Source organism: Propithecus coquereli, unplaced genomic scaffold (assembly GCF_000956105.1).
Source record: "Propithecus coquereli isolate 6110/MARCELLA unplaced genomic scaffold, Pcoq_1.0 Scaffold82, whole genome shotgun sequence".
Classification (NCBI taxonomy): Eukaryota; Metazoa; Chordata; class Mammalia; order Primates; family Indriidae; genus Propithecus; species Propithecus coquereli.
Window position 1 is genome coordinate 3930068 of NW_012154396.1, and position 12653 is coordinate 3942720.

At 34.3% G+C, this 12653-nt stretch overlaps 1 protein-coding gene across 1 annotated transcript in view; it reads right to left on the minus strand.

Moving 5' to 3' along the window:
• Positions 1-12653, minus strand: part of COL5A2 (collagen, type V, alpha 2) — a 169406-nt gene that overhangs the window by 31471 nt on the left and 125282 nt on the right. The window contains exons 16-28 of the mRNA XM_012663640.1: positions 7764-7862; positions 7200-7244; positions 6993-7091; positions 5778-5831; positions 5429-5536; positions 4323-4376; positions 3685-3783; positions 3133-3186; positions 2317-2415; positions 2154-2207; positions 2002-2055; positions 955-1008; positions 165-218 (exon numbers count right to left, since the gene is read on the minus strand). Coding sequence (XP_012519094.1) covers positions 165-218; positions 955-1008; positions 2002-2055; positions 2154-2207; positions 2317-2415; positions 3133-3186; positions 3685-3783; positions 4323-4376; positions 5429-5536; positions 5778-5831; positions 6993-7091; positions 7200-7244; positions 7764-7862 — 927 coding nt within the window. The remainder of the gene's footprint in view (positions 1-164; positions 219-954; positions 1009-2001; positions 2056-2153; positions 2208-2316; positions 2416-3132; positions 3187-3684; positions 3784-4322; positions 4377-5428; positions 5537-5777; positions 5832-6992; positions 7092-7199; positions 7245-7763; positions 7863-12653) is intronic.

Below are 12653 nucleotides of genomic sequence, written 5' to 3' on the forward strand. Positions count from 1 at the left end.
CTTATCTGTAAAATGGAGATTATAAGAGTACATAGCACATGGGGTTGTTTTGAGGATTCAAAGAGATAATATATGTAAAGAAAACCAGAACAGAGCCTCACACATAAAATATATTATGAGCCAGCAATTTGTAGCATTGCTATTATTATTACTCAAACACTTACCTGATCACCTGGCTTTCCACCTTCCCCAGGAGGCCCTGGAGGACCAGGAAGCCCCTAAAACAAAAGTAAGAAAATAAAATTATAAATCTGTGAAAGTTTAATAGATTCCCAGTATTAATAGTTCACCTTTTACAATTCATGGAGTCTCTGTGACTATATCTTCAAGCAAAAGATACTGCTCAGAAATGTAAAAAAATCTACTTCTAACAAAGCATAGCAGCTAGTCAATTTATAGCATTAGATTTTCAATTGGACACAACTTAGCTAAAAAGAAATAACAATATAACAGGAAGTTCTTCACACTTGTAGAGTTTTGTGGCTCTGAGAACAGTATTTTAGACGGCTAGAGTATTAAATTCAGTCCAAAAAGCTCTTTCACAAATTATGATTATCCCTGCTATTAAATAGTGTACATACCAATATATGTAGATAAATCATGAAAATTTATTCAATAAAAACTTTTAGTCACTATGTCAGTAAAACTAGATCAGACTTAAACTTTGTTGTGATATCAGGAAAACTTTATTCCTGATATCTTTTTATTATCGTTTATTATTTTTAATTGTTTTGTTAATAGCTTTGGAGTTTTATCAATTTTTTAGGTAAGTTGATTCCTTTTCTTTGAATAAAAATGTTTGATTTTATCCAAATGTCTATCCTATATCTACTAAAGGAGGGAATACTTTTTTGGAAATTGTAGAATTTCACATCATTTGACCATACCTTTTTATGTTTTAAAAAAGCATTTTAGTTAATGAATAAAGAAATAGAAAGTTGAATTAGTGCATACCTGAAAGCCAGTGGGGCCTGGAGGTCCCTGTTCTCCTCTTTCTCCAGCTAGACCCTAAGTCATGAAGGAAAGAAAATCATGAATGCAGCCAGTGCCAAGTGGTAAAGCTATTAGTACATATATATACATATAAATATCTGTTTCCTGTTTATGTGAACCATTAGAAGAATTTATATTTCTTTATATTTCTTCCAATCACATGTTTTTCACTTTAGCCAGGTAATAAATTAGTATTAAAAGTCATCTAATAGTAGTATTTGAAGTCCCTGCAGATAAGAAAATATTATATCTTTTAAAGCCAGTGCAATGACTGATAAAATGTATTTTTTTTATCTAAACATAAAATATCTGGAGCCAACAGTAAAATTATGGGGAACTTTGATAAACTGAATGTGGAAAAACCTATTACTTTTCCATATCTAATTTAAAAAGGGTAATATTTATATTGTAGTTTATTTCTAAGTGTCATAAGAATTATTAATCAAGACTTTAGAATGACTAAAGAAAGCAAAGCTAACATTTTAGAAAGATATTTAAACTGCCCCGCCCCAAAACAAATAAATATGCCAAAGTGTTTATTTCAATAAACACTTAATTTTAAAATCCTGCAATGAAGATACAACCTCAAAGGATAAATATTATCCCTTTACCTCCTCAAAAATGGCTTAAATAAATTTTTATAAGATATATTATTGGAAGAAAGTAGGTATAATTCATTATTTAAATATTTTAAATAAAAAAATTATACAATATTTGTCAAAAACTATTTTCCTCAGTTGATATACTCTTCAACTGTGATGTGTAAAGACAATGAGGAAGCCTTTTCCATCAGATTTTAAAAGCTTAAAAAGAAAAGACAAATCAATATATTTAAAAAGACAGAAGACACCGTATCACAGAAATCAAAAGAAAAACTACAACTGAAATTCTTTAATCCCATACAATTTTATTCACTTTTCCTGAAACTTATTCATAAGTAAAGTCTTGCACCAATATCATTGAAACATGCAATATATATATACACATTCTTGCTGCAAGATCACATACCGGGGGCCCCACAGGACCAGAAGGACCAACTTCACCGTCTTTTCCAGGAGCTCCCTAGTATCACATAGAGATAATTTGTGAGGTGAGGCCATGCATGAGAATGTGGATAGTTTCATATACATTTTTTTCTTTAGCAGAAAATGTGTTTTTACCCTCTGTCCAGGAACACCAGCATTTCCTGCTTCTCCAGGTTTCCCGGGGTCACCCTGAAGAATAAATGAAGCCATTCCAAAAATTCAATCAGTTTTGTAAAAACATACCTGCTCCAAAGGAGGATTATGATGGGATGGCAAATATATTATACACTGTACTCACACTGCTACCTTTGGGGCCTGGAAGACCCATACTCCCAGGCTGCCCTCTGATTCCTATGGAGCCTGGAGGACCTGGACGGCCGTCTTCTCCTGGAGCACCCTACAGAATTGACAGGAGCCATGTCAGTTTCACATAAATTCTAAATATCTCATTGCCCAAATTGCCACTTGCCTTGCTCACAATAACAAGTTACATAAATTTTAAATTATTCTATTTTTTTATCTTAATGAATCAGAACAGTTGAACGGTTTTTAAAAACCACCAAAGTATTTTTAGTATTTAGAACAGAGATTTTATTCTTATTCTAGACATAAGCCTCATCTTCACCTCTCCTGACACGCTCATAATAATAGGATAAACATTTCTCTCCTCTTTCATTTACTCTGGTTTGTGGTAATGAAAATTCAGGACTTCTATTTCACACTGCAGTATAAGGGAAGGGCTTAGAATATATAAACTGTTAAAATTCATACCTACTTATCTCTTAAACATATAAAATTGAAAGGATATCAAGAGATGGTAATATTTCTAACAGATGAATTTCACCAATATTGAAAAATGTATCATTTCAACTTTTTCACCAATGTCAGGAAAGCAATTTCAATCTCAAACATTGATCTCAATAAAATTTGATCTATATTTTGGTCAATGTGAAAATACACAGATACTAAGAATTTGCTCCCAGGAGGCATTTTAAATACGTGAACGCGATCAGCATCCACATGATCAATAACATTAACCTCAAATAAATAACATTTAAGTCATATGTCTACTGAAAAACATTAACGGTTGTGGACATTTGTTTAAATTACTTACCAAAGGTCCAAGTTTCCCTTCGGGACCTTGAACACCAGGATTTCCTGTCAGACCCTGAAAATGAAAAGCAATTGTCAGTTTACTGCTGACCTGCAACTGAAATAAAGATTCTAAAGAGTAAAAATAGCATTGCATTGTTGACAACTGAATAGAAAGGCAATCTCATAGTTCAAATAAATTTTCAAGTGATGTGTTGTTAAAATAATATTCATCAGGAATTCTCTGCCAAAAGTCAAACAAGTTGTCTGTTCGCAAGTAAAGAAAAATTATAAAGATTGACACACAGGATTTTTTTCTAATGCCAAGTGGTAAAGCTATTAATGCATATTCCTTTGAGAAAGAGACACTAGAAGTTACTGTGTTTTCTATACAAGATAAAAAACAAATCAGTATTTAAAAAATAATGAATCGGGTCAAAACCACAAAAACAAAGAAATGTTCCAAGTTGATAAAGTGAGCTAAATTTAAAAACAAACAAAGCAAGGCTTCAAGGCATGATCTGGAGCATTTCTGATCATGGGCTGATGTAGCAAACAACTGCTATGTTCTCACCCGAGCACCTGGAAGCCCAGGTTCACCTGGACGTCCTGGATCCCCTTGGCCTCCTTTAGGTCCTGAAGAACCTACAGGACCCCGCTCTCCTTGAGCACCCTGTACCAAACAAAGCAGGTAAGTCAGAGAAGTGTTCAGGGAAACAAAAGCAAGAATAAGTAAAATTATAGTTTTACAAATCAAGGCACTAATATAATATACAAATATCTTGTCAAAGAAGTTACAAAGACTTTGAACACAATGTCACTGTACATTTTGTTTTAATTTGGATTCCTTGTATAATCGTAGTTTTTCATCATTAACTGATAAAAGTGTGTTTAGAGCTTCACTCCAATAATTCAGATTTTTAAAAAACCAGAATACTGAAAGAGTCTAAATTTTCAAATGAAGGCAACATATATTATATATTCACTGAAAAGTCTGAAAAAAGCTCTCACATTCCTCCATTATTGTCCTTCTCCCCTACACCTCTTAATGCAGAAATTACACAGCAGGCATTTAGGGTTAGGCCTGACATCTGTGTCTATCTCCTTTCTGGATCTGGATCTATGTGAACCACAGCTAGATCACCATGCTGGAAAATGGCATCTTTGGGAGCACCACGCACATGAGTATCAACATTGCTGGGATAACCTCACCTTTGGTCCAGGTAAACCATCAGAGCCTGGAAAACCACGATTGCCAGGAGCACCCTACAAATGACCAAAATATGGTTCTTATTTGTTGATATTTTTGTAATATATAATAAATAGGTAATTTTTATTTTTAGTACTATAAAGTTTTAGGAGCTATGATCAAGCCAATATGGCTATATACATAAATATATATTTGAAAAAAAAATTGACTACATAGAATAAATTTTAAATTTTGAAGACTATGTAAATACAAAGCCAAATAATTCTTCAAATCAAGAAATACAATAACAATTTATTGTAAAATTAAACATAGAGAAAAACTATCTAGATATCTAGATATGAGAGGCAAAGGTACCATCTAAAGAAATCAAAATGTCAACAATAACAGGCATTAACGTCTTGTATGCGAAGCCCTTTGCATTCTCTAAAGCTCCATACAAATGTGAGATTATTGCTCTTCTTTTCAGACCTGTTTCATTATACTCCAGTCACAACTACATCTTCTGATCTTAAAATTACCTAGCCCTTTCAGGTCTCCCGGCTTTACATTTGCTTTTTCCTCTGCTAAGAATACTCTTTCTCCTAATTTCTCTTGCTGGTAACCCTCATCGTCAGGTCTCAGCCAAAATGCTATCTTCTCAGAGGACTCTATTTCCAAACCCCCTAATCTAACATCACACCACTGTCATACACTCATAGTTTCTCTCCAACATGTCACCCCATTATTTGATAAGTGTACATGGCATTTATTAAAATGTATAAATACATTTTTATTAACCTATATTGACTTGATTATTGTTTACCGACCCACTAAAGTAAACTGTTGTTTACATGAGGACTGGGACCATAGACTTCTTGTTAATTGCTGTATCCCAAGCACAAAATAGCTCAAATTGGCATAGAGTAGTGATTCAATCAATATTAGTTGAATGAATGAAGAGTTATTAGACAGTTGGCCCTATATATTTGCAGATAATTGTACTGAAAATAAAAGATAAAGACACCTGCAAGCATTTCTCTTAACTTCTCTAATTTTTCTTACTATCCCAAAACTTACTCATGTAATTCCTCCACAACTATAAGAGTATATTTTATTGTTCAAAATTTACCCTTTCTCCCACTGGGCCTGGAGGACCAACTGTTCCTGGATCACCTCGGGGACCTCTTTTACCTTCTTCGCCAGGTGGGCCTATTGGACCCTGAATACCATGTGGCCCCTATCAAAAAACAGAAGGAAAGTTATCAGCAAATTATCATCCAGCAAGTGAGTTATGGTTGGAAGACTCATTTAATGATGTAAGTTAAACTTTGAAGTATATTAAATATTATTTTAAGCTATTAAATTATTTTCATCCGAATCTATTATAATTTCCACTGTTATTATGTCAAATGAGCATTTTGAGCTGTACACTTCTAGACAATTATGTTCTTCTTATCATTAAAAAAATGAAGGCTTACTGGTTCGCCTTTTGGGCCAGCTTCTCCTTTGAAACCTGGAACTCCTGGGTCACCCTAAAATAAAAATATTGATAGTTGTAAGAACCAGGACATTGAGCCAGTCCAACCTGCTGTAATTAATTCCAGTGAATAGGCCTTAAAATTTTTCTGCTGCTGAGTCTGTACTGAATCAGTAGAATAATATAATCATTTTTAAAAATTTTGCAAATTTTGTAGAATATGTATAAATTTTTATACAATTCAGTATAATTTAGTAGCAGTTTGTTTATTCTACAATGGTCTTCAAGAGTTTTACTTTTAAAATCATGTTTTTTATCATGTATAACAGAATAATTAAAATTATCCCATTATTCAAATTTTATAATTAAAATTAGAACTAACAATGATAACTTCTATAGACAAATCTACTTTGGCTATATTTTAGGATATAGACTTATATTTATGTTCTATTTATTTGGAATTTGGCAACTTCGAATCAAGCATTTTGCCTTTGGAGTATTCTGAGGAATCAGATTACTTAATTCAGAAAATGGTAAAATACAATGCGACATATCAGCAACACTTATGTTTTAATAAATCTGTCACCAGCACTTAAGAAGAATTTATCAGCATGAACACATTACTTGGAACAGTATCTAAAATATTTGTTTAAATATTTATTTTTATATATCAAGCTAAAAGCTAAATACACACAAATTCTCAATGTATTTATGTCTTATGGGACTCATCACAATATATTTTCTAATAAATAATTTCTGTAAAAATATGGAAACATTCAATATGAACAATATATTGGAATCATTCAAGAATAACTCTCAAGAAATAGCTGTTGAACCCATTTTTAGCCAAATTGTCATTATAAATCCCTATTACACCTCCATATTACCTCAGACTGGCTTGCCAAATATTTGCATAACACGTATTATTAAACTATTCATAAAATTCTGTGAGATCGACCATAAAGTTATGATTTTATTATTTTAAATAAAAGAATACTAAAATTTAACAAACTGCAATAATGTTCTACTTAGAGTTTAAACATCTAAATTGCATAATAACATTTAGCCTTCACTTTACAAAGTCTCCAATCTTCACTTCCTTCATTTGGACAAGTCACATTATCTTACGTTGCATTGCATCACATTGCATGTTGTTACTCTTGACACTCTTAGTTGGATATACTAAAAGGGTGAGAGTTGTTCCAAAGGACATTACCGGTTGGCCTCGAATTCCCTGAGGTCCAGTACTACCCTGAGGTCCCGGAGATCCAGGAGGTCCTGCCAAGCCAGGAGGACCAGAGGTACCCGGAGAGCCCTATCAGATAGCAAGAGTGACATGATGAGCAGAGATACAGGTAGCAGTGTAGGGTAAATAAGGATCATGTCCCTTTGAATTTTACATAGCATACATGCAGTTACTCACCGTTGGGCCTTTGGCACCAGGTGTACCATCAGTTCCCACGGCACCCTAAAAGGTACATAAAAAGTTTAGGAAATATTAAGCTATATCTAGGTACATATGGGGTAGTATTCAGATGTTCAGCCATCCTTCAAGAGGAGCCGGAAAAATTTCAAAAAATATCAACCACAATTATATCATAAAAATTACTTTTTTGACTAATCCTCTTTTACATAAAATAGGCAAATCTTGAAGAGTTGACAGAGGAAATGTGTTTTCTTCATAAGTTTCAAGCAATCATTCAGGATTCAAAGAGAATATATTCAATGTTATATTTCAAAATACCTAGATAAGAGGACTTAACATGTTCCCAACACATAGAAATGATAAATATATGGGGTGGTAGATATTCTAAATACCCTGACTTGATCATTACACATCCTATGCATGTAAAAAAATATTACATGTACCCCATAAATATGTACAAATATTATATACCAGTAAAAATCAGTTGCATTTATTTGGATGTTATAAAAAAAAAAAAAGTCCAGCTTTCTGGGCTAGTTCTTACACATGTTAGGAACTTACAGGAAGACCTTGAGAGCCAACTGGACCTGGTGGCCCAGTTTCACCTCTCTGCCCCTGAGGACCTTCAGGGCCTCGTGCCCCAGTAGGACCTGCTTCTCCCTAAAGGAGAGCAAAGGGAAATGTTAATTTAAGAAAAATACAAGAGTGGCATTATACAAAGTTATTGCTTATTTGGAATTTTACATTTTAAACCAAAATATTTAAAGGCACCAAGAGCATAAACAGGTTTACCAGGGACTCACTTCCCACTCCCTTATTTGATGATGCTGGAGGCATCTTCACTATGAATATTTTCCATATCCCAATCTACAGTTATAGAATTCCTACACATCTATCAGGGTCAACTTAAGTTTCCCATCCCCTGAATTGCCACAAAATCAGGAATTATTTTTTACCACATCTATCACAATTTTTTAGTTGTTACATATTTAACATTTAAGATAATCTAGTTCTCACAAAAGAAGTAGGAATAGCCCTACACCAGGAACCACCAAGTAACTCAAAGAATAAAAATAGATGTTCTTATCCCTGCAGAACTTACTTTTAATATGTTCTCAGATAAATATTCAAGTTTTTCAAGCCCATTTCTGTATAAATAGCAGAAGTACATTCAGACTATTTAAACAACACAAATCAAATGAGAGAAAAAAATTGACCAGAATCGCTGTACTTGCAGGAGTTGTTTCTGTTCGATGTAAACCTAGGTGCTTCAAGTGTATCAATGTATGTACCACATAATTGAAACCTGATGCAGTTATTAAAGAATAGCCTAAATTATAGCCAAAGTATTTCCTAATATTTCTTAATCCAATATCAGCTGTATTATGCTTCAGGATTCAGATAATAGTTCTCCAAATGTGTCAAACTCACTGTAAAAAAAAGTCTATATAAAATTTCATACCTTCATTACAGAACAAGATATTGTTTCCTCACTATATTAATAGAACAAATCATATTTCACACTACAAGATATGATTTGATTTGTAAAAATTCATTTCCATTGACCTTCAAGAAAGCATGTATTCAGTAAAGTGGAATAGACTTAAGTCTGTTATATACCGTGAGTTGGTTTTTGCAAGAGGTGAAAGGTGCAGATCATGTTTCAGTCTTCTACATGTGGCTATCCAATTTTCCCAGCACCATTTATTGAATAAGGATTCTTTTCCCCAGTGTATGTTTTTGTCTGCTTTGTCAAAGATTAGATGGCTATATGAGGATGGTTTTATATCTCGGTTCTCAGTTCTGTTCCATTGGTTTTTGTCTCTGTTCTTGTGCCAGCACCATGCTGTTTTAGTTACTATAGCCTTGTAGTATAGCTTGAAGTCTGGCAAATTGATGCTTCCCAATTTGTTCTTTTTGTTTAAGATTGCTTTTGCTATACAGGATCTTCTCTGGTTCCATACAAAGCATAGAATTGTTTGCTCTAGATCTGTGAAAAATGATGTCAGTATTTTAATAGGGATTGCATTGAATCTGTAGACCACTTTAGGTAGTATAGACATTTTAACAATGTTGCTTCTGCCAACCCATGAGCACGATATTGTCTTCAACCTGTTTACATCCTCTGCCATTTCCTTCCTCAGGCTTTTGTAGTTCTCCCTGTAGAGGTCTTTCACCTCCTTAGTTAAATATATTCCTAGGTATTTTATTTTATTTGTTGCTATTGTGAAGTGTATTTAGTCTTTGATTGGTTCTCAGTTTGACTGTTGTTGACATATAGGAATGCTACTGATTTCTGTACATTGATTTTGTAACCTGAGACTTTGGTGAATTTGTTTATCAATTCTAGTAGCCTTATGGCAGAATCTTTGGGGTTTTTATAGATATAAGATCTGAGGCATGAAACTATAAGAATTCTAGAAGAAAATGTTGGAAAAACTCTTACAGATATTGGCCTAGGGAGGGAATTTATGAAGAAGACCCCAAAGGCAATCACAGCAACAACGAAAATAAATAAATGGAACCTGATCAAATTAAAAAACTTCTGCACAGCCAAGAAAACTGTCACAAGAGCAAACAGACAACCTACAGAATGGGAGAAAATTTTCGCATGCTATACATCCGATAAAGGGCTGATAACTAGAATCTATTTAGAACTCAAGAAAATCAGCAAGAAAAAATCAAACAACCTTATCAAAAAGTGAGCAAAGGACATGAACAGAAACTTTTCAGAATAAGATAGACTAATGGCCAAAAAACATACGAAAAAATGCTCAACATCTCTAATCATCAGGGAAGTGCAAATCAAAACCACAATGAGATATTACTTGACTCCAGTGAGAATGACCTTCATCAAAAAGTCCCAAAACATTAAATGTTGGTGTGGATGCAGAGAGATAGGAACACTCATATACTGCTAGTGGGACTACAAACTAGTACAACCTCTGTGTAAAGTAATATGCAGATACCTCAAAGAGCTACAAGTAGCACTACCATTTGATCCAGCAATCCCATTATTGGGCATGTACCCAAAGGCAAAAAAGACATTCTATAAAAATGACATCTGCACTAGAATGCTTATAATAGCACAATTCACAATTGCAAAGATGTGGAAACAACCCAAGTGCCCATCAATACACGAGTGGATTAATAAAATGTGGTATATGTATACCATGGAGTTCTACTCAGCTACAAAAAACTGTGGTAATCTAGCACCTCTTTTATTATCCTAGATAGAGCTGGAGCCCATTCTACTAAGTGAAGTATCACAAGAATGGAAAAACAAGTACCACATGTGCTCAACATCAAATTGGTACTAACTGATAAACACTTATGTGCACATATAGTAGTAAGATTCATCAGGTGTCGGGAGAGTGGGAGGGGGGTGGAGGGGATGGATATATTCACACCTAATGGGTGCGGTGTGCACCGTCTGGGTAATGGACACGCTTGAAGCTCTGACTCAGGTGGGGCAAAGTCAATATATGTAGCCTAAACATTTGTACCCCTGTAATATACTGAAATTAAAAAAAAAAAAAGGTAAAGTGGAATACACCTGGGCTATAAGCATCTAATGACCTTGACAACTTTTGGCAAGATCTAAGCAAAACCCAATATTTTTTTAAAAGAAAAAAAAAAAAACACTTATTTGACAGAAATTAAAGGATTTTTTTTAAAGCAGCATTAAGAGCAGAGCAAAGTGGTCAAGGTAACCTAATAACTAACTTTATTTTAAGCCAAGATAGTGATCCAGAGAACAAATAAATGAAGGATGCCTAGTTGAATTTTAATTCAGATAAACAAGAAATACCTTTTAGTGGTTTTTCCCATGCAATAATTAGGACACACTTATACTAAAAGTTTATGCTTTGTTTATCAGAAATTTAGGTTTGACTTGATTCCTTTATTTTTTCTGGCATAGTGTGTACCTATATGGATGTAATCCTAGAGGGACCTCGAAAACCTAAATTCTAAGCCTTAGGAGGCTCATCAGTATCAATAAAACACATTGAGTCCCTATTACCCTCCATTTAAATGCAAAGAACTGGATGTGGGAGTTTATTCTTCATCCAGAGAGCAAGAGACCATGGCAGAACTTTACAGGGAGAGCAGAATCCTGGCCAAAAGCAAAGACCCAGAAATTTTACTGTGTGGGGAGAAGTGGGAAGACAGACATGGGGAAAATTTCGACAAAAATAATTTTGCTGGATGTTTGAGATTAATTAACCAGTTTTCACTAGCCAATAACCAGTACTACAAAAATCCAGGAGGAGAAGGAAGTATGCAGAGTGAACAGTTGTATAAACAGTGATTGCTAGCGAGGTTTAACTTCAGCAGAAAGAAACCTCTTTCTGCTAATTCATAGTCCTAGGCGTTATGAGCATTCTTTCCTTATTTCCTTAGCCAGAACTCATTTGGGGGATGGAAGATCTCACATGAAGAGAGAAGGTATTTTGTAGGTTTTCATGGGGATATATAGGAAGTTTGGGGCCAGAGTCAGCAAGATAAAGTTTGAGACTTCAAGGAGCAGATCAGAGTCAGAGGGGAACCCAAGAATATCCCACTCGCTTGAGTTCACATCGAGTTCTCAGCAAAAGCAAGGAAATGACTTAAGGCACTATTTTAAAGCGGCCCCATCCCTGTCGCACAAAGTTTAAAGATGATATTAGAGAGAGCTTGTAAAATAATTTGACTTAATGATTCTCATATTTCAAAGAGTATTTGAAATGTCAGCTACAGATTTTTTGCCAGGGGCACTTGTTTCTATGTTTAATTCTAATTTGAATAACACTACTAATAAGAAGCATGAACCTGTATTGCATCAGGCATTATGCTAAGGTTTAACATAGATTGTCTCACATAATCCTCAACAAAATTCCATGAGAAAACAGGTTTGGAGGGACAAGATGACTGCCCGCGGCCACAGCCATTTTTGTACGGCAAAATCTTGTGAGGAAATTCCTTCTTCAAGAGGAAGAAATGATTGCCCAAGGGAAACTGGGCATGAGAAGTAATCAAACATGTGTTGCTTAAAATTTAAAGTAGTGTTTTGAATTTATTCACTGGTTTAGCTAATATAATTTTAATATTTTCCTACTGTAATCCTTGAATTTACCCCAAAGTACTGAGAGAAAGTACCAATTGTGATTCACTACAAATTTAAGTCATCCCAGCAGAATACTTTAATCCATTGCCACATGGAGAACCAAATACCTTCCCTGCCCACTCCTTTAATGCGGAGTGGGGGGCGTGCAGAGTGGTGGCAAGCGTTATGTGAAAGAACAGTCTTTGAACAACCTCCGGTTTATTTTAACCTCCTATTGTTTAGAAAATTCTGCTTTCTATTACTTTCAGGCACTCTTATCCAAGAACAGGGTTCCAATTCAGTTTAAAGCTTTTATTCCTTGTAGCTGTTTCAGTCATTTGGTGTTAGAGTCCTAACACAACAGA